General features: G+C 44.0%; 1 protein-coding gene across 1 annotated transcript in view; it reads right to left on the reverse strand.

Moving 5' to 3' along the window:
• The window catches only part of ILDR2 (immunoglobulin like domain containing receptor 2), a 61,487-nt gene extending 45,831 nt beyond the window's left edge, over positions 1-15,656 (reverse strand). Inside the window, exon 1 of the mRNA XM_045546614.1 lies at positions 15,558-15,656. Within this exon, the coding sequence (XP_045402570.1) occupies positions 15,558-15,603 (46 nt within the window). The 5' untranslated portion in view covers positions 15,604-15,656. The remainder of the gene's footprint in view (positions 1-15,557) is intronic.
• Between the last annotated feature and the right edge of the window lie 7,238 nt (positions 15,657-22,894).

Genomic DNA, 22,894 nt, shown 5'->3' on the forward strand with positions numbered 1-22,894 from the left:
GCCTGTCCAGAAACATGCCCTCACTCCCTATATCCAATTAGTCACTAAGTCATGTCAACTTGATCTCTTAACATCTTTAATATTTCTTCCCTTCTTATTTACCCCACTACCATTGCTTTTGTTTGGGCCCTCTTCATTTCTTGCTTGTAACATTAATATTACAATAATCTCTTGCCTGGTCTCCCTGCCTTCAGTCTGTCCATATCCAGTACATTCTCCTTGCTATAGTTTAGGTGATCATTCTAAATTGGACTGTTATGACTCTTCTTATTATTATTTTTTATTTTATTTTATTTTTTTGAGATAGAGTCTTGCTCTGTTGCCCGGCTAGAGTGCAATGACATCATTATAGCTCACTGCAACCTCAAACTCCTGGGCTCAAGCGATTCTCCTGCCTCAGCCTCCTGAGTAGCTGGGATTACAGGCACATGCCACCACACTCAGCTACTTTTTGTAGAGACAGGGTCTCACTCTTGCCCAGGCTGGTCTCGAACTCCTGAGCTCAAGCAATCCTCCCACCTCAGCCTCCCAGAGTGCTAGGATTACAGGTGTGAGCCACCGTGCCCAGCCATGGCTCTCTTTCTTAAAATACTTCACTGATCCTCCATGGCCTTCAGGATAAAACCTAAAATCCTTGGCAAGCATCCAAGGTACTCTATCCTCTAGCTTCTTCTACCTCCTCAGCCTCACCTCTCACCTCTTTCTTGAAGCAACTCTATTTAGCACCAAGCTCCAAGAATATCAAAGAACTAACAGTTTCCCCAAACGGGACATGTGATTTCACACCCATAATTCTTTGTACATGATCTTCCCTGTTTCTGGAATGCTTTTTCTTCATGTCTCTCCTTGGGAAAATTCTTTCACATCTTTCAAAACCCAGTTCAAGGGCTTCCCGTAAAGCCTTCTCTGACCAATGAATAAGTCTGTCATGTCCTCCTTTGCACCATCATTATACGCAGTATTCTCTTCTAGACATTTCCTATAATAGTTTCAAAAGTACTTATTTTCAAGCCTGTCACCCCTGTCAGATTTGCCAGGTAAGGGATGGGTCTGATCTTGCTGCCCTGGCTTGTGGAGCCCATAGGTACTCAACAAATACTTGATAAATAATGACAATGAAACCAGAAAGTGTGACTTCAGGAGGAAGTGACTTCCCTTCCAGCTGGTGACCCAGCCAAAGGGACAGAGATGAAGGGGAAAAGAAGTCTTTGAGAGAAACGGAGGATTGCAGATCAAAAGCAGTAGACTAAGTTCAAAAGCTTTGAAGGGTAATCAAAAGAAGAAAAGCAGATGAGAAGTATAAGTGGTAAATCTGAGGCTTGGTGACCAAGAAAGACAGAGAAATTTCAGTGAATGAGAGACCAGTGGAGTGTTTGAGAGGCAAAGGATTTATATGAACTCAATGGTAAGATCTAGAAATTCCAAGCAAAGTGAACATAACTTCCCTCAGTTGAACAAGAGAGTCAAGAGTTACTGGCTTGATCGGAGGTTAGAAGCAGAAATAGAATTACGATGGGAGGCAGAAAAAAGGCAATACGAAGATATGATGAGGAGGTTCTGAACTGAATCCAGGTAGCTTGAGGAAAATAGTTGCACCCAGAAGCACAACATGGACTTGAGGCACGCAAGAAAGGACTACTTTCCACGGGGTCCTGTCCTTTATTAGTGCCCATGTTCACTATGACATCCTACAAAGCAATCTCACTTTCAATAGTCCAAACATACACTTATTTATGAATATGACTCTTCACTGAAGCACCCTTGACAAGGGCGACATATCATGTTTGTATCACATCTTCTGCTATCCAGACCAGTGCCTCTCTTCAATGAAAGACACAATGAAAACCTAGGTCCTAATTCCTTTTAGGAGAAAAAGCTTTCTGCATTCTATGGAGTTTGGAAGTGAATGCAGCAGAGTATTTGAGATTTATCAAATATGGACCTAACGTGCTTAATAACTACATATGGAATAAATAAAGAAGTGGATGAGCAAATGAATTACTATTAACATGGGAATTTCTAGGACTTTGCAGAGGAAACTGGTTATATGAGTCATAGATAGCCTGGTGTAGTAAAATAGTGTCGGCATCCAATGGGCAGGGCTTTGAATCTCACCTGGCCACATGCTAGTGGTGAGGCCTTCATGAAGTTTCTTAAGCAACCTGAGACTCATTTTCCTCACTTATAAAATGAGCCTTGTAAGGCTGATTCCCAGGGTCGTTAACATTTCCTCATTGGGCACCTTCAGAGAGTACACGCAATAGCAGAGACCATGAGAGGTAAAGAGTAGATCTCAGATACTGATCCTCCCTCACCTTTCCAGCCTCTCCCCTCACCTCCCATTCTGAATCTCAATGACCACCCACCACCATCAGGTTTGATTACATCCAGATTATGTAGATCAGCCCCATCACGGGGCAAAAAAAATTCCATCTGGAAACTCACTGAAGAACCCCAGTTCCCAAGCTTCCCTTCACCACCCCTAAATGTTGAAGTGACAAATTCCATTCTTCCTGATTCATACAGCTGGATTAGGAAAATACATTTCTTTACAGTTTCTTCTTAAATTCTATTGGGTTAATTTTTTTAAGTCTGTATTCTTCAAATCCTTATTCTCACACCAATTTTTCAGGTAACAAAATGGGACAGAGAGGCGAAATGACTTCAATTAGCAGTGCTTAAGGCTGGATAACCAACCACAGGCATTGTACGCTGTGTGCCTGACCACACCACCTTTCTGCTCTGCTACCTGTTCAGGCTCTACTTGGGAAATCACATTTCCTAGACTTTCTAGGACAAATAAAACCAGCAAAGGAGGCACGTGCTACACAAAAGTGTTGTAAGGATTACTTATTGGTTTATTTATTTATTTAAAGAGTTAAGTTTGGGGTTTTACTCATTAAATAATTACTAAGAATAACCTCCTTCCCAGCTCTGTTCTCTGTTAATGAGAATAGACACTTGAGCAAGCCACTGGACTCTCTTAATTATTAACAGAGGTTAGTCGATTCTCAGCTTCTTCCCTGACATACACATAAACTCATGTTCCAAAAAATAAGGAATATGTTCTCAGAAATACCAGCATGGGAGTTAAAGGCATGGATTTTGGAGTCAGTCCTAAATTTGACTTCATGCTTTACCACCTCACATGACCTCAGACAAATTACTCCACTCTTATCAATTTCTGTTTCCTCATCAGTAAGATCAGAATAATAGTAACTGCCTTATGGAGTTGTTTGAGGGTTAAATGAGATTTTATACTGAGTACTTAGGATAATACCTGGTATATAGTAAGCATTCAATAAATGCATTTGCTGCTGTTGATACAGTCGTCCAGAACAGTCTGCTGACTTTTGTGAAGCTACGAACCTATAGCTATGCAAGCATGGATGTCAAAGTGTGAGATGCTAAGTGGATATGACAGAAACTGCACAAGAATGCTCAAATATGTCAGTAGGAGTTCAACAATGGCAGTGCCTGGGGGTGCTCATCACTGCCCATTACTTATGCACCCCCAGATGTCAAAAGTGGAGAGCAGCCCTGGGGGGCTGTGTGTGCGTGTGTAGACATACATAGACACGTATATATGTGCAGGTACAATGGGAACCCTGAGACTCTAAGCTAAGGACAGATATGGATAGCTGGAGACAACAGAACTAGGAATTCCAAGTAAATGGCAGTTTATTGGATCTCCGGGGATCACAAGAGTAAAGAGTTAGAGATAAAGGTAAAAATGCCAATCTTTGCTCCAGCTCTATAGGTTTCAAACTGTAAGATGAATGCCTGCCCTGACCAAACTTATCAGGAACCCCCTTCCCACTGGAGGGTGGGATCTAGAACTGCTCTTCTGGCCCTAACCCTGGATCCTGGATGAGAGCTTGGGTTTCCGATACCCACTGAGCAGCGTCTTTCTCTCAACCTATGTTTACCTTATGTGGTGACTATGTTTCCACCTTGGTGTCCTGATTTGCAATCTAGTTGTACCACTGGGACTGGAACTTTGCCCTGAACTCTAGCTTGCTTGCCTGGGACCCTGATACCAGCCCCTTCTCCCGAGGGTTGGGTTTTGTTTCCTATACTCCTTGTGCATTGTTGATCAAAATCTGAAACTGTGATGCTGCTACTCACCCAACTTCCAAATATATCTCTCAAGGGACCCCATTGCTACGCACCGATCAGGCCCCTTAGAGATAATAGCTAATTAGGGTGGGGATCAGGATTGCCAGACCCTGTGGACACTGAGGTTTGACTTGGGGACACCCTCTCTCTGGCTCCCATTACCAAGAGATCTGTCCTGGTCCTGGGGCTAAGTTAGTGTCCTGAGCTGAGATCCTACCTCTTAGGGGGTTTTGTTTTGTTTTTCATTTTTCTATTTCACCACTTCATGGATGCCAAAAACTGAGTACTTCTTATGCTGGAGTCTATACATGCTAATAAGAATATATAACTTGGCTGGGCACGGTGGCTCATGTCTGTAATCCTAGCACTCTGGGAGGCCGAGGTGGGTGGATCGCTCGAGGTCAGGAGTTCGAGACCAGCCTGAGCAAGAGCAAGACCCCATCTCTACTAAAAATAGAAAGAAATTATATGGACAACTAAAAATATATATAGAAAAAATTAGCTGGGCATGGTGGCGCATGCCTGTAGTCCCAGCTACTCGGGAGGCTGAGGCAGGATTGCTTAAGCCCAGGAGTTTGAGGTTGCTGTGAGCTAGGCTGATGCCACGGCACTCACTCTAGCCGGGGCAACAGAGTGAGACTCTGTCTCAAAAAAAAAAAAAAAAAAAAAAAGAATATATAACTATAAATTTTGAAGCCAGATAAATAAATTAACATCTTCCAGCTTCTTTGTAGTATTGAGCTGTGCATTTGATCTGAGAAATCTTATTCACTCCCATGGTTTCAACTATCAGTTAAGTCTCAGACCTCCAACTTCCTTAAGCCTCATTTGCATATTTAACATATATTTCAAATTAAACATGTCTAAATCTCACTCATCATCTCCTCTTTTCCCATCCCAACTCTTGCTTATAAACTCATCCTTACTCTATCCTTAGGTCTTCTGACTATCCACCCACCCTATTGCCCCAGATAGAAATCTTAGCTTTGACAAATTCCTCTTTGTCCCTGACCACATTCATTTGGTCACTAAGTCTAAATATCTCTCAAATTTGATCCTTCTTTATTCCCACTGTCACTCTCTTAAATCAGGTTTCTATTCTTGCTACTAGATAATAGTTATAAAATGTTTAATTCGTTTCAGAGATTATGCTAAACACTTGTCATGTAGTAGCTTAATGAATTCTCTCAAAAATCCTATAAAGTAGGCATTATTATTCTACATATTTTATAGATGAAGAAATGATGCTCAGAGAATGCGTGTACACTGCCTAATGTCTCAGGCTTAGCAGGTGACAGTCACGTTTGAACCCAGGCTACCTGGTTACAAAGCTATTACGCATCACTTTGCACAGGTCCTCATCACCGCCTGGGTTTGGGAACAGCCTCCTAAGTGGTCTCTCCACTTCTCGTCCAATCCACTCTCCACATTTCTTCTAGAGTATTCTTTGTACAACACATATCCAGTGATGTCAGTTCCTGCTTTAAGGCCTCCGTCGATTCTCCATTCCTTCCATGCCTTGACATAGCATATAAGGTCTCATCTGTGACTTGGCCCTAAGCATGCTCCAGCCATAATGCACTATTTTTCATCCTTTGACTATAAACATATTATTCCCTTCACCTGAGGAAATATTAGGGCATGTAACTGAAGGAGTTCCTGGGAGTCAGACAAAGCGAAGCGTTGAGAGTGGGTCTTGCATACACATGAACAAGCACGTGATGGCACAATGGGAATGGTGGGACTCTGAGTCCAGGCACTGGCAACACCATGTGGAACTTGAGTTTCAAACTCATAAAGAAATTTACGGGGTCACAAAAGAATCTGCGCTTCATCCTATAAACTAAAGCAGGTATTTCGTAAAACCGGAAGAGAAGCACCTTAGGGAAGAGCAAAAAACAGGAAAAGAAGTGAAGCAAAGTAAAGAATTATACTGCATAGAGCACACCTGTAAAAATTAGACCTCCTAAATTGAAAATAAAATTTTTTTAAAGGATTCCTTACTGAAAGAGGCACTAGATGGCATACTGAAGTTCACAGGTGGTTTTCCACATTTGCAGAGGAGGGAGTCACCATTCCTAGACCACCAGACTATTCTTTGAATATTTTTGGTGCCCTGACCCCCAGGAAAACCACCCTTCACTAATTTTAATTCAATCAAAAACATTTTAAAACACTGTGCTAAGCTCTGGCAATAAAGATTTAAAAGACCAGTCCCTGATCTTGAGACATTCAATATAAACTTGGTTTGTAACTGTAAGGTCCTTGACGGTAGGGGCCAGGATTTGGTTGACTTTGTATCCCCAGTATACAGCAAAGCCACAAAATACAGTCAAAGCTCAAAAAACATGGAATGTATCAATGAATGAATGAACAAATGAACCTGTGGGTCTGAGGGGTCTTTCTTAGCAGGTGGTCTCCAGTGCAAAGGATGGATTTTGGCCAGTAACTAGGAAAGCTGCCTAAAGGTAGAATGATGAGGGACAGCTCAGAGCAGCAGCCCTCACCTGAGCTAATCATCAGGGGCAGGTACCTAGTCACCAGGCTGGGGAAGATCAGCTCCAAGTATAGACAATGCTTCCCTACATGTGGCAAAATAAAGTCCTGCCCCAATTCTCATGTAAAGAAAAGGATTCTATATATGACGAACTGTGTTCTTGCAGGAATAACAAAAGCAGACTCTAAGGCAATGATGTTCTTATTTATAGCACTTTCATTTTTTTCAAAGCAACTTCCTTTTCCCCACTAGTTGTAAGCTATTCCTGCCAGCATCTTTGAGAAGTAGATCTATAAGCACAGCCCCACTTTAGAGAAACAAAGATTGCTGCTAAAGGTCATGGAAAATTATCATTAGCAATAGGCATCTTTAGAAATTTTGTATAAAGCTCACCCATCCCTTATCTCTTTAAGTCTTCAAAGCAGGATATGACATCAGAATTGCCTATTCCCCAGCATGCCTTGACACTCAGACTCCTAAGGTTTTTCTGCAGTGTAACAATATGGGTTTAGTATCCCTGATCTGAAATGCTTGGGACCAGAAGTGCGTCCGATCTCAGATATTTTCAGATTTTGGAATATTTGCATATATATAATGAGATATCTTGGGGGTAGGACCCAAGTCTAAACACAAAATTCATTTATGTTTCATATACACCTTATATACATAGCCTGAAGACAATTTTTATACAGTATTTTTAATAATTTTTTGCATGAAACAAAGTTTGTATACAGTGAACCATCAGAAGGTAAAGGTGTCAGGCATAGAATTTTCCACTTGTGGTGTCATGTCGACACTCAAAAAGTTTTGGATTTTGGAGCATTTTGGGATTTTGAACTTTCAGATTAGGGATACTCAACCTGTACAAATCTTCCTTTGTCTGCCTTCAAGTTAGGTCTTCTTTAAGAAATTCATCTTTTGTTTTAAAATTTTTAACATGTTGTTCCAATTTCCTAAGACATTTTTTAGGAACAACTAATAGGCAGGTTTTCTAAGGGTAAGTGATGATTAGAGGTGTGTGTAAACATCTCCTCTAGGTTTGGTCTGTAGCTCAGACAAGAAAAGAAAGCTTGTGCATTAATAACATTGTCAGGGTGGGAGCAAAACCTTTTGGGAAAATGTTAACCTACAGGCTAAAAGTTTAAAGACAAAGAAAATGCATATTGATTCTTTTTTTTCTTCCAGAAATAAGAACCATTCATCTTCTTGATAAACTTCAGTTAAAAAATAAAATAAAAAGGCTTTCCGAAGAATAGAAGACATTTGCCTTGGTATCTGCCTATTTTCTGAGACTTATTCTCCGGCTTTCCCATTGATTCTGTGAGTTAAGCAATTTCTTTCCAATAAATTCCTTTCTTGCTTAAATTGGCCAGAATTAGTTTCTCTTGTTTGCTACCATGGTGACTGATGGCTTGGTCCACTTTAGGGTTAGGGTGACCAGATGTACCATTTTGAGATTTTTTTTAAAAAAACATGATAGCATTTTTGCATGTTTCCCCCCAAGAGTCCCAAAAGGCAGCAATACGTTCCCCTTTCCCACAGGCTCACAGTCAATGCCAGAGCTGCCCCTGTGCAGGTGGGCTTTCCTCATGGCCTAGCTATTATTTGCTGCTGATAACTCTGGTGCTTGTGCACACAAAGCTTGCCATTCATTAAGCACATTTTCTATGTGTACAGCTTTGCTATGCTTTCCCATTCTCTACCACCACTGTGTAGATAAAAGTCGGAAGCCTATCTTCTTTCTGTCTGATTTGCCTCATCTTCCACAGATCTGAAATGAGTTCATGGGTGATGTCCAGCTGGCTTACATGCTGTTCCCATGGGATCAAAGTAGTGCTAAAAGAGGTCAGTCTTTACTCTGCAATGTAGAGGTACTTTGGAAACTGTCTTGGTTCATTCAGGTGGGTCAGATATTTGGGACGGACCAACCATTTTGGACAGAAAAAAACTTCTCTAAGAAAGCTCTTATCCATCTTTACCAACTTCTTATCTGTATTTCCTGTCTACATCTCTTTGCTAAGCCCCAGACTCAAATACACAACTTCAGTCTTCATCTGGATGTTATGCGAGCTCCTCACACTCTTCCCTCTGTACATGGAGACTCTAACCATCTCCTTCCTCCCTTCAGTAACAGAATTTCCCAGGTTTGAATTTGGCCAGCTAAGCCAGCCAAGTACTACATGTCCTAGCCTCTCTTGCATCTAAGTGCAGCCATGTGACTAGGTTCAGGACAAAGGTACGTGAGGAGAAATGATATGTGTATCTTCCGAGTCACCTCTCTAGAGGCAAGCTGCTTGCCCTGGAGCAGAGCTCCAGCTACTGCTGGCTGAGAAATGGCTATGACTAGAGTATTCTTGGGAGCCATGTGTTGGAAATGGCAGACCCAATTCCACAGATCTGGACTATTATGGGAGAGAGAAACAAACTATTCTGTGTGTCACACTATTTTAGGGTCTCTTAGTTATAGCAGCTTATGCTATACTTTAATAGAATGGCCAGCTTCATCTCCCTCCCTTAATATGTTTCTCCTCTCATACTAGTTCACGTACATCAACGGCATCCTCAGTAACCCCAAGCCTGAAACCTGGAAGCACTTTCACGTTCCTTCTCATCCAACCTTCACATCCAACCAAGCCAGTCCTACTTCTTCCATCTCTGGTCACTCTGTCCACTTCTCTCATATCCACTGCACCATGGGAGTTCAAGATCTCAGAGTGTCTTGCCTGACTTTCTGCAAGTGTCTCCTAGTTGATTTCTGCTGCAAGTCTTGCCCATGTCTAAGCCACTCTCCACACCGAGGCCCAAACGATATTTCTAAAATGTACATCTGATTCCCTTGCTCTGACTCTTAAAAGACTGCCTCTAGCTTCCAGAAGCACAAAGGCTCCTTTTAGATGAGGCTATTTCCTTCCATTCCTCCTATAGGACGAAATGCTCCTACCATACGAAAGTATTTGTAGTTTTCAGAAAACGTCATATCCTCCCTTGATTCTTGGCCTGTGCACATGCTGTTCCCTCCGCAAATTTCTCTTCCTTCATCCCACTCTTCTCCTACCAACAACTACTCATGTTTCAGGACTTGCTCAGCTATTCCTGTCTCTGGAAGCTTCTTCCTGCTCTTACTGCATGCAGTGACAGTACCAGAGAGAATCATATCACATTGCCTGAGAATTTTCTATTCAGTCATCTGTCTCTTCCATTAATAAGAAGCTCCCTTCTGGTAGGCTTCTAAAGACTCTGCTACATAGTAGGTACTCGACACATTTGTTGAATAATTTAACCCAGTTGATAGATTGCATTATTTATTCCTAATTATTTGTTTCCTCTCCCACCCTTGCATTGGTTCCTGTAGGTGGCAATATATACATTTACCACCCCGCAGACTATAGGCTTGGCCACATGACTTGCTTTGGTCAATGGACTATGAGCAGACGTGCAGTGAGCCATGCCCAAGCAGAAGCTTTAAAGGTACTTGTGTGGTTTGGCTCTGCCCTCCATGGTGAGAACATGTCCAGATAGTGGCTACTCCTTCGTTCTGAGTCTCAGAGTGAGAAGACAACTGGAACTGAGCTAAGTCCACCAAGCCTAGCCAATCTACAGCTACCTGCAGCTGACTGCAGCTCGCATGTAACATGAGAGCAAGAATTAAATATATGTTTTTGAGAGCTACTGAGATTTTGGGGTTGCTTGTTGTTGAATCAAAATGCTGACTAATATACCTGATTTGGGTTCATAATAATATCAAGGGCCTACTATGTGCTAAACATCACACTAGGTGTTTTCTGTGATTTTATTTTAATTATCACAACAAACCTACAAGGTTTGCTTTCTATTTTAAAGCCAAAGAAAATAAGGTAAAATATTAAGCTAGCATTCAAGTCCAGGTCACTTCGAGCCTAACCATCCCTCCCCTCACTGCCTCTGAGCCTGCCTCGTGATGGGCTAAGGGCATGGACAGTGATGATACAGGATTTCTGCTGAATGTGTGGGTCCTACTCCTAATTCAGAGCACCACTTCCTATAGGGTTCCAGATGCAGAAGGAGAACAGAGGAAGCAGCATTTTCTTCTGAGTTCTTCCTTGTTTCTTGGCCCATAAAGAACTCTAGTCATCTAAAATGCCTTCTTTCATTTTCAGAGAGCCAGAAACTATGTTGAACACCAAGACTTGAAACATGCATATGCCACAGCTACATCCTGTGCGGCTCCTGGGAGCACAGCTCCCGCCCCAGTCCCAGATGGGCTCCGATGTGCCAGCGTACCTGCTCTGTCACTGGGGCACGTCCTCTGCCCTCATGTGCCTTGCTGGAGTACTTCTCATTCACTCCTTTCCCATATATCTTGGGATTTCCTTAGGAAAAACTAACTGCCATTCTTTCTCACTTTTCCTGCAATATTTCCCTGAGTTCTATCAACTCTGAGCCTCAATATCCAAGGTCTCATAACAGACACCATGTATGTTCACATAAATCGGTTCTAGTTTGACCCATCTTACCAGAAAAGAATGTTTCCTCTGGATTCAAGCACTTGAAATAACCAAGTCATTTTAAGGCAGTAACATTATTTCTTATTCTTTTAATCAATAAGATTATCATGGACTTGGAAAAGTCACTTATTTCCTCTGAGCCTTGGTCCTGTTAAGTCTAGATGGGTAATTCCAGCCTTACTTACTTAAAAGGATCAAATGGAATAATGTACATGAAAGTCATTTAACACATAGAAAAGCATCATAGCACGCAAATAAGCAACAAGAACAGCAACCACCACATCATACTCCTGATTGAGAAAAAGGAGGCATGAGTTAAAACAGTTGGAAGGAGTGAAGAGGTGAGTGAGTCCTGGAACAAAAATTTGAGACTGGAAGGGACATTCTAGGTCTATGTTGGCTGGCATAGGATCCATCCCATCTGATCCAAAGTACTTGCCTCACTTTACCAGTCCTCAATATGACCACATTTAACCATATTTAATTGTTCAGAGGGGACCCTATCCTGTCCTCCAAGCACTGAATGCCACTCCATTTGATCTTCTGAAAATTCTAACAAGTACTCTTCCTTTCCAGCTGGTGCTTTTTGTTCCAATCATTAATAGCCTGGGAAAGGCTGAAAAAAAAACCTGGGTCTCCCGGATGGCTCTTCCTGGGAGAACTATAAAAGGAAAAATGGGCCTGCCACTCTTTGGCTTTCATTTCCAACTCATCAAAATTAAATGGAGAAAAGTTCAGAACCCTAGAATCTTAGAGCTAAAAGTAACCTTAGAAATCATCTCGTTCAACAGACTATAAGACCAAGATCCAAACCTGCCCATGGCTATACAGTTACTAATGAAGGAGCTGAGACTAGAACCCAACCCTCAACTCCCAGGTCAGGGTTCTTTCCACTAACCATGTCCTGGTACCGATACTACTTGCACTAAGATAACTAGCTAGTACTAGCATAGTGTTTGCACTAAGCTTACTAGTACTAATACTCAAGTCTATGTAAACTAGTCATTCATCAAACTCGTATGTCTAAAGTGTAAAGAGTCATGAGCATGCTGAAACAACCTCCCTTTCCTAGTCTAGAGAGAAGCATCCAGGCTAGGGGATGGTGCAGAGTGAGGAGGGCTGTGACAACGGTTTGAAAGAAGGTGCTCTGGTAGGAACAAGGTCATTTCTATGGAGTTAAAAGAACAGAAAAGGGAGAGAAATTGGAACGCATACAGCACAGGAAAGGAGATAACAGGAGTTGAGGTGTCAGCAGTCTCTCAAAGTGACTCTTCCTTTTCCAGGGCTAACAACACTTTAACTCTCCGCAGCCAAGCCTGTCCTCACACAGTCACTACACGTCTTCCTGAAAGCAAAAAGGACCAGGTAACGACCTGCTACCTCCCTTCCCACTGCAGGCGAGGTTAGGAATCCCGAATCCCTTCGAGGCACCCCACAATAAACAAATGGATAAAACCAAAAGGGTACCAAAAGAAATGCTAACAAAGCAAGCAATCTTCATCACACTGATACCCAAAAGAGTCTGCAAGAAAACACATTGCTTGCTCCAGGAGTGTGTTCCCAGAGTGTAGACATAGCTCCAGCATTTCTCACAGCCTCTGCTGGCTGCCAGGAAAGGATAAAACGCCATCTATATTCAGGAACAAAGACAGAGTGAACGCTCCTTCAAGTCTTATTGCTAGATGGCACCTGTTGCTAAAATAGCAGCTGGTAAGCATTTTGTTTTGTTCAAAACAACAACAACAACAACAACAACAAAACCAATATATTACAGGAAGCAGCATCACAATGACAATAAGAAATCATAGCAAAAAGAAATGCAGCATTTTAGCACCGAAAGACAAGGAAGGAGCTGCTAGAGCTTGAGGGAAAAAAACTGAAGTGTTGATTAGAAATTGCTCAGCCTGCATTAAAAAAGAGAAACAAGGGGGGAGGGGAGGAGAGAAAGAAAGAGAGATGGGGGGGAGAGAAAAAGGGAGGGAGAGAGAGAAAGAATGTGGTTTTTTTTCCTGGCTCTCCTCTCATTTTTAATCTGTCCTTTCCTGTCTCCCTCCCTTTCTACCACCCCCTCAAGAGAGAATTCATTGATTGGGCTGGACTAAAATTTCTCACCTTTTCTCACATGGTTTCTCGGTGAAGAATGAGTCTGAATCCATATCCTCCTCGGCTGCTCCTGTCTCCTCCCTCCCCTCCCCGGCCGCCATTGTTAGCTCCTCTACTTTGCTGGGGCTGAGAGGCAGCTGTCCCTCTGCACCTTTGACAGCAATGATGGGATGTGGGGGGAGGGGGGACTGTGTGTGTGTGTGAGCAGAAGCTGGGAGGCGAGGATGCCAGTGGGTGGTCAATGGCATCTCAGCAGTCAGCCTCACTTGTGGAGCAAAGCAGCTCCAGCCATATGACAGCTGAGATGGCCCTGATAACCAACCTGTTGCCTGCTTCCGGGGAGAAGCGGCCTCTCCAGGTGCAGATGGCAGAAGGCACAAAGCGTCACCTCCCTCAGTACAAAAATAAGGCAAAAAGCCCTCCAGCAAAAAACCCAGAGAGGCAGTCTAGGAGAGTGCAAATAGGACTGGCCCAGGGTTTGGGAGAACTGGGACCTAGTCCCTGTTTTATCAGGAATGTGCTGTGTGCATACTGCCTCTCTGGGCCTCCATTTCTGTGAACTGAGAGGGCTGAACTAGATTTCCTTTGCCCCCCCCCCAGTGATACGATTCCATTTCATAAAAGCTGTTAGCCATCTAGACAGGACTGTATGTTCCCCTTCTTCTCCCACTCCCTGCAAATCCCCAGAGTCTCTTGGGCAGACCTCAGGGTGTCTGGAAGAGCACCCCTGACTCAGGGACCCCTCCCCAGATGCCTGGCTGACTTCAGGGAGGAGGTGAAAGGCCTAACTTTCCCCTTGAATATGATAACTAAGAAGTAGAGGTAAAATTAAGGATGTTACGAATCAGTGAGGGTGGAAGTGGAAGACACTGGGAGGCCAGGGGAGGAGGGAGGCATGGATCAGCCAAACCCTGAAATTAGAGATGATTCATATTTGAATAATGTGGGAGGGATGAACTCAAAGCAGCCAAGAGAAGAGGCTAACTCTGTGGAGGGTGCCCCTCCTAAACCCCGCAGGGAGGCAAGAGCAATGTTAGGGACCTTTCATAGGAAAAGAACAGGAAAAAAATTTAGGCAATCAATAATCTCATGCTGAAGCTAAGGGAAATGGGGATTTGCCTTTCTTCCTTCTTTAATGTATTTTACTCTCTTTCAGTGACTTGCCTTGGATATTTTAAGCTTGTTCCCCTTTTCCTAGTGACTTGATTTTTTGCCAGATTTTCAGGTTGGTGCCCCAGAGGGAACAAAACTTCTTCCTTTGTGGTGCTATTTTCCCTTTTCTCTCCTGCCTTTCACCCCATCCTGTCCTCACCTTTCTGACCCCATGTTCTGTTTCTTCCATCACTCTGACTCCACCTTGCTTTGAATGGTTGCCTCTGACCCAGTTCAAGCTATGAAAACGGTCCTCACCCCCACCCCACCCCCCTCAGCAGGCCTGCTTTAAGAATCTCTCAGGGCTGGCCACCCTCCCAAGGGCCACCTGGCCCTCAACCAAGCAGAATCACCATGTGGGGCAACATGTTAGGAACAAGAGCCTTTCCTGGCCCCTGGAGAATGGGGAGAAAGTTCACAAAAAGGGAACGGAGGACACACAGGACACAGCTAAACCAGTGACTCTGGTGCTGGGGAAAAGTCCAATGCCTCTAAATCTCTCTGCAAATTACCTTTGTGTGTGTGTGTGTGTGTGTGTGTGTGCGCGCGTTGGGGGGTGCACCAATTAGAAATGCTCTTTTCCTTTCTAGTATCATTTGGGACCACTCCTCAAATGGTAACAAGTGAGAGACAGCCAGACACTAAACTACAGGACCAATCAAGCCTCCATCCCCTTCTCCTTCCCGCTCCCCTCCCCCCCAGAACCACAGAGAGAATGTCCCTGGGTCTCCCTCTTTCTCTAGGGGAGGAATTATGGAGACAGGCCATCCCCCACCTCCTGAAAACCAGTTCACTTAATTAATCTGCTTCCTCCCAGCTTCCTTTTTTCCAGCCAGGCTGTTCCCAAGACTCACAGGATTACAAACTCAGGATGAGACCGAGAGGAACCGTTGTATGCAGGGAGAAATGCACATTGGAAAGAACCACTTCATAGCGCCAATGAGTCAAACACCTGCATCAAGATCGTCTCACTTGTAATAGGGCTTCTCCCCCGCCTCCCCCACCGTGCTCACACACACACACACACACACACACACACACACACACACACACTCCCCACTGCCCCATCCCCCACTTACCACCAGCCCGCTAAGCAGCTTTAAACACAGTCAATAAGGAAGAAAATGGTGGTGGGGGGTGAGAACAGTGCCGCTACGTGAATGTATACAAAGTTACTCGTCTCTGTAGAAAATGACTCTTACCTGTTAGCCAGAGGAGAGCCATCCACCTCACCACGACCCTGTCCATTTTCCCCAACTTCCCATCCAGGCGAGGAGCGGGGAAAGCGGGAAATGGCCGGGGTGGAAGGACGCCGCGGCCGGGCGGCAGGCGGGGAGCGCGGGGCTTCCCGGGGGCCGCGCAGGCGGGGCCGGGGCTGCACCGCGCCGCCCGCTCCACGCGCGCTGCCGCGGCTCCGGGGTCCGCGCGGCGCTGGCCGGCGCCTTCCCCGCCGCCGCGGCGCTCCCGCACGCCCAGGCAGCGCGGCGCGGGGCGAGCGCCTCCCCGCCGCAGAGCCCGCCGCGCGGGGGAGCTCGGCCGCCGCGCCGCCTCCCGCGCCCCCGCCCGGCTGCCAAAGTTTCGCGGTCACGTGCCGGCCCCTGGCAATGCGGGGGTCAGCGCAGAGTCACAGAGTGCACGCGGGGGGGAAGGGGACCGCGCCGAGCGGGGAGCGACCGTCGCGGCTTCTCCCGGGGCAGCCGGTGATCCGAAACCCGGGCAAGAACGTGGGTCAGGGATTCGAGGGGGGGATCTGTGGAAGCACGTGGCAACAGCCCACCTGAACAACCTCAGCTGGGACACAGCGACAGAGCTACAAAGGTGCGGACCTCGCACAACTGCTCATGGGACTTAGACTGGCAGGTCGTCTAAGCAAGACTGCCTGCTTTCGCTGCGCCCCCGCCCCTCCGTCTGGTCCCTTTCTGACAGCGCGAGCAACCAGGAGGCTCAGCAGAATTGGAAAAGGTAGGCGGGAATCCCGCGTCATAACTTTTTCCTGTGCAAACATTATGAGGTAGAATAAGGGCATACATCCCTTTGACAGAAAATATGTAAAACCAGAATGGAATAAACAAGTATAAAGCCTTAAATCTGTCCAGCACTTTATAGTTTGCAGGACACATTTACATGGATTATTTCTTTTTTTTTTTTTGACGGGGTTGTCTTGTGTCTGTAGGAGAGGAGTCAAAATGTATATGGTAAGAGAGAACTAAGAAATAATGTGCTTTGCTTAACAAATATACAGTAAGCATCTACTAAGTGCTAAGAACCAAGCCAAAAGATGACAGACTTCCTGCCCTTAAGGAACCTCATCTTGGGTACAGGAGAAGGAGGGAGGTCAGACCATTAAAGGTATAATACATATTCATAGTAAAATAGGGCAAAGGTGGTAATGGAAGCATACAGAAAGGGCGTTGGGAACAGAGAGGAAGGACCAAATTAGACTTGGATGGGAGGAGGGGAGCAGCACAACAACGGAAAGGTAACGTCTGAGTTGGCATCTGCAGAAGGGGCAAGCGCTGGGCTGTCGAAGGACTGGTGGTGGAAAGGGGCAGGCAGGGTGCATTCTGGGCAGAGGAAAGAAAGACAAAGCAGAAAGGTCTAAACTAGCGGTTGAAAACAGAGTGGTGCTAGGCTGGAGGGGAGTTCTTGAAGCAGAAACAACCCTTCGTTAAGAATGAATGTACACATAGAAAGGGACGATATGGGAACACGTGAGAAATGGTGAGGTAGACCCTGGACAGTGGTCTTTTATGGCTGCCTGACATCTCAATTCCATTTTTAGTTTTGAGGAATTCCAACTACAGAAGCCAGAAAGTCTAGAGCTACCGAGCTGGCCATCACAACCGGAATGCAGGCCTGGGCCCCAGGCACGGCCAGGCTAACCTTTCATTCAGAGCTTTTTAAGTCTGGAGCAAGTGATTCAAGAAGCTAGGACAGTGGAGAATCGGTTTGCCACTCCAGCTCATCTTCTGCACCTGGCTCTTCAGCTTTCCTGGCAATTCTTTGAGCCACCCAACATCCTTTCATCAACTTTCTCTTTGCTTCTTTTGGCCAGGATGATTTCTGATGCTTGCAATTAAGAACCCTGACTAAAATACAGTGTGTTAGAGAAATGTGAGGACTATTTCTTTTTATTTACAAAAATAAAAATAAAGGAGGTACCTAATATTTGTGAGTTTCCCATTAGGTTCTAGGCACAGTTCTAGATGTTTTGACAAGTTTTTTCATCTAATCCTAATAAAGAAACTTACATCCAGAGAATTTAATTAACTTCTCTAAGATCAGGTAGCTAGTCAGTGGCAGAGCTAGGATTTGAACTCAGGTCTTCTGACTCTGAAGCATATGCCTTTGCACCATAAAAGGGACATCTGCAGCAGAGGGCTGAGATGATGATATATTTGTATTATGCTTTGCCATTTACTGCATGTATATGTGTGTGTGTATACACGCCTTATGCAAAAGGATTCGAATAGTGTTTAGTATCTAAGTGCACATAACAATGACTTTTTTGTGCAAAATTTGTATATAAAAGCAAGTTTATACATGTGAAAACTGGGAGATGGACTGAGTGAAGTGAAGGGAGCCAGGATGTGCACATGCAATGGAAAGTGAATGCCCATAGAAGTGAACTTTGAATGTGTGCTCAGTGTATGTGCCTATGTGTGCTTCCACAAGGAATCAGGAGACTTGCAGAACAGCATGTGCCAGAGAAAATCATAGAATATGGGCGCCAGTCCACCATCCCACGAATTCATTTTCTGTGTAGCATCCTGCATATCCACTTTATAACTAGAGAGGTACAGTTAGTCTATCCTGAATCTTCCTGAGTGGGTGGGTCCCCAAGCCAACCCTAAGGGGATGCTACACTGGGGTAAATCACTGCATGTATTCCTCCCAAATGTACATGTTATTACCAAGGTGATGGGGGGTAATATAAACTTTAAGTTATACTTAATGATTCAAAACATATAGCCTAAAAGAAGGAGGTGGAAGGAGGGTGGAGCAAGGGTATTATTTTGCCATATTGGTGGTAGGTATGGTGGGTATGACACCCAGCATCCTGGTGTTCCTCCAAGTGTGGTTTTTGAACCTCCAGCATCCGAATCACATTATGGTGTTTGCTTAAAACACAGATTCCCAGGCTCTGCTAAACATGATGAGATCAGACACTCCAGGTGGGGCCTGGAAATGTGCATTTTAACCGCCTTCCCCAAGTGCTTCCAGTACACATTAATGTTTAAGAAGCAATACCTAACCATCTTTTTGTTCTCCTGGGAAGCTGTTGAGTTGATGTTTTTGAATGAGCTTCAGCTCCCATTTATCCTAGCCAAATAGGACAGGACCCCAACTAGAGACTGATTCATCATAGCCAGGGGGGGATCTGGATCCCCAACACTTCAAACTTTCTCCAGCAACCAGAGACAAACATGTCAGAACAAGGACCTGCGTGGGACCAGAGCAGGATTCCCAGGAAGCTGCAGCTGGGGTTGTATGTGGTAGGGGGCTGGGGGTGGGGTGGACTAGCAGGCTGCTTTATCAAAGCTGCACACTTTAGAACAGAATCAGGACACAGAGCAAAGAGAAGTGAACCACCACAAGGAGACATGCTGGTAGCTGGTAGCAACCACATGGTTATAAATATAATGCAGCTGAATCCTCTTTAAAACATGATTTCATTGCAGACACACAGGCATGCATGCACACGAATCCTGCTTAATGTGGGTCTTTTTAAAACACACAGATAAAATCATATTTCTACTTCTCTCCAGGAGGAATATATGAGGTGTGACTTTAAAACAGATACCATGGTTCTCATCTAAGGTTGGTTCATCTTTCCTTCCCTTGTGCTACCTTTTAGGTTTGTTATCTTTCCCATCCTCCATACCTTCAAAACCACCCTCAATGAATTATACGTTTAAAAAAAAAATCTAAATTAAATAAACCAAGGCACTAAAAAAACTGGAGACTCCAGGCATCCTGTACTGAAAATTGGAAACATTTTCAATCTGGAAGGACTTTCATATTGAGGAATAAGTTGTTTCATTAAGAAAATGCTTTAAAGAAAGGAAATGCAAATATACACAGTGCATGATGTCAAAAAACAAAAAAAAAGAAAAAGAAAAAGAAAACAAAATCTAAACTGCCAAGAACAGTGGTAAGTATATAATAAGTAAAAGATTGGGGGAATGTGCTGAAAATTCCATATACTTGGGGCAGATTTAACCCAAGAGCCTGCAGTCTCAGACTTCACATCCAACTGTGGTGGTGCTGGGTGTTGAACTGAATGATGCTTCTGTCCCCTATCTTGAGGTTAGACCCCACTCAATAGTGGGGCAGTCTCTGCCTGAATTAGCTGTCTAATGCTTTCCCTAAAAAAGTCCACCCAAAGATTATGTGCAGAAAAAAAGAGAACATAAAAGTATATATACAGCATGGTCTCAAATATGGAAAAATCATTTAAAAGGGACAAAGAAAACAACAACAAATGAGTAACAATGGTTATTTCTGGGTTGCACTGTCATTCGTTTATATTTTCTTCTTTATAATTTTCTATATACTTTAATATTTCTGCACTGTAGAAGATGCTACATTAAAGATACAGCCATGCCAAAATTTACTTAGTCTCTGGGACGCCCCTGTAGAAAGGGATGAGGCAGGAAGAAGGAGTGACAGGTTTTTGTCAGGCCTGTGTCTTTATCCAGACACAAAGCTCCCAAATATACACCTGCTCTCATTATGTCGCAATCACGAGCAGTTCATCAAGTTAATTATGAGCAGTTGAGGCCCTGGGAGCCCTTACTGACTTACAGTTCAGCCTGTAAGTTCTAAATTAGAAAGCCAAAGATGAAGTAAAGGGGCTGCTCCTTTAGGAGCCCTGTCTCTGAGTGTTGCTTTTGTTTCTGTTTTTGTTTCAACGTTGGCATCCTTTGGAGACCAGAACAGCATTGGCAGCCCCCAACATGAACAGCAGAGCAATCCTGATTCCACTAGTCAAGTAGCTTCCTATAGCCCAAAGGCTATAGGAAAAAAAGGGGTCCGGCTGCCTGTATTTTATAAGATGATGCTGCGAAGGCACTAGGTCTTGGAGATTAAGCCATAAGATTGTTTCTCAGAGCCCTAAGCGTTCTCCTGGAGGCCGCCTTCCCTGGCACAGCTCAAAGACGGAACCTGAGGGAGGGGAGTGAGCCAGAAAAAGTAGGTCATCCAATGACCTCACCCCCAGAAAATGGGCAAGGAAGGGAGCTGGAACGAAAAGGCCAGAACACTGAGCATCATGAAAAGCAGCAGCTCAAACGAGAAGGGGCATGTGGGCTCTCAAGGCCAATGTTAGAGAGCAGCAGCCTTGACCTTGGGTTGAAGTCGTGGGGTGAGGACCTCTCACAGAAGTGTTAATTCTGCATCCCTTCCCTAATTCTGAGTGGGTGCCTTACACATACATAAAGATGATAAATATGTATCTGCCTAATTAATTACAAAATGCTCCAGTATATTCACCTTCCCTTTTCCTCATCCTCTTTTCTCTTTCCTGAATTCATTCATTTATTCAACACACATTTATTGAGTGCCTACTATATTCCAGACACTATGCTACCTAGAAATTCAAGATGAATGAGAATTCAAAGATGAATGTGTCACAGCCCCTTCTTTTAGAGTTTACATTTAGTTATAGCCCTGTGTGTGGACAGAGAGGGAGGGAGGCACACATGGGGTCTTTAAGTATGATAGTGTGACAGGGCTTATGTTAGGACATATACCAAATATGGTGGGGGAATAAAGAGAGAGGCCAATTATTTATCAGCAGTGCCTGTCAGAGATGTCTTTATGAACAAGTAACCCCTGAGCTAAATCTTAAACATCACCTGGACAGAATTTCTAAGGGCAGAAAGGTAGCTGGAGGTAGTACAGATGCAAAGGCAACAGGCAGAGGTCAGACTGGGACCTGCTACTCAGAGGACAGGTTTACAAAGGGCAGAGTCAGCAATAAGGCCAGAAAGACAAGCCAAGGTCAGAACAAGAGAAACTAGGCTACCAGATCTGGACTTAATTCCAGAGGCAAGGGACCACCCATGAGAATTTCTAAGCAGAAGAATAAGATGAGACCTGTGTTTCAGCAAAGTTATTCTGGTGGGTTCAAGATGAACTGATGAAAAGAGCCAATTACAAAATTCCAAGAAGGAACAAGCACCCAAGAAGAGTGTGAATAGGAAGCAGACATCAATTGAGAGAGATACTACATGGAGTTACAAGAGGTAGAATTCACACCACCTGACGAGAGGCTGCATGTATGTAGACTGAGCAAGCAGGAGAAATCAACCAGACTTCAGACTGAGTTACTCCAGAATGTGACGGCGCATTCAGGTAGTGTCTAGATGGTGCTTGGAAATTCCTCCTTTTACTTTGGAAAGGCATCAGGTAATAAACATCCTTGAGCATATCTGATGAACAGATTGAAATGAGTGTTAAGGAAGTAGGAATCTCACAGAGCTCAGAGTCACTCAAAGGCTGTGTGGCCTGGGGAATTCACTTCACCACTCTGAGCCTCAAGGTCCTGTTCCACAAAATGGGGATAATCATGGAATCTATGTCATGGTTGTTGTGAGAGGGAGATGAGAAAGCCTTTGTGGAATGTTTAGCAAAGAGTCCGACACAGTAGCTTTCAATGAATGTTACCTATTGTTGTTATTATTATTATTATTATTATTAGCAGCACAGGATGGAGGATGCACATCGAACAATGTCAGGGCCTTAACTTAAACTGGCATCAGGAAAAAACTCAGCCATGTTTTCCAAGAATATGCTGTGGTGTTCCTGGGTGGTTTGTATAACACTTACTCAGCCGAAAATCACACCTCATACTTCGTATTCCAAAAAAAAGAGTAGAAGTCATCCAAATCTTCAGTGGCTTTCCCCCATTTAGACTAAAATCTAAAGTCCTTATGGTGGCCTTTTAAGTCCTATATGATTTGGCCCTACCTCCCTCTCTAACATCCTCTGACTTTCCCCCTCACTCATTTCACTCCAGCACAAGTCTTGCTTTGCTCTTCCTCAAACGTACCTGATGTGCTCCCACCCCAGAGCCTTTGCATTTGCTATTCCCTCTGCTTGGAATGCTCTTCCCCCAATAACTTCATGGTTGCTTCCTTCTTTCCTTCCAGTCTTTGCTGAAATTTCACTTCCTCAATACAGCACCTTTTCTGACCACCCTAAAACTGCACCCTCCATCAGTCACTGTTCCCTATCCTGCATTATTTTTCTTCCTTGGACATACTCTCCAATAAGATGTTCTGACATCTTGTTATATACTTATTTATTTCTTTATTGCCTGTTTTTTTTCTCATACAAGTTTTGCTCTATCCAATCTACTCTTGTGCCTAAAATAGAGCCTGGTACTCAGTAGACTCTTAATAACTATTTATTGAATAAATGAACAATTTCCTACTGAAATCTCTCTCCTCTCTTGTTTTTCCTGCTTCTCTTCCTACTTCTTCACATGTTCCTTCTTAGTTGCCTTTACTGGGTCTTCCTTCTCTAACTTCTA

This window comes from Lemur catta, chromosome 3 (assembly GCF_020740605.2).
Source record: "Lemur catta isolate mLemCat1 chromosome 3, mLemCat1.pri, whole genome shotgun sequence".
Classification (NCBI taxonomy): domain Eukaryota; kingdom Metazoa; phylum Chordata; class Mammalia; order Primates; family Lemuridae; genus Lemur; species Lemur catta.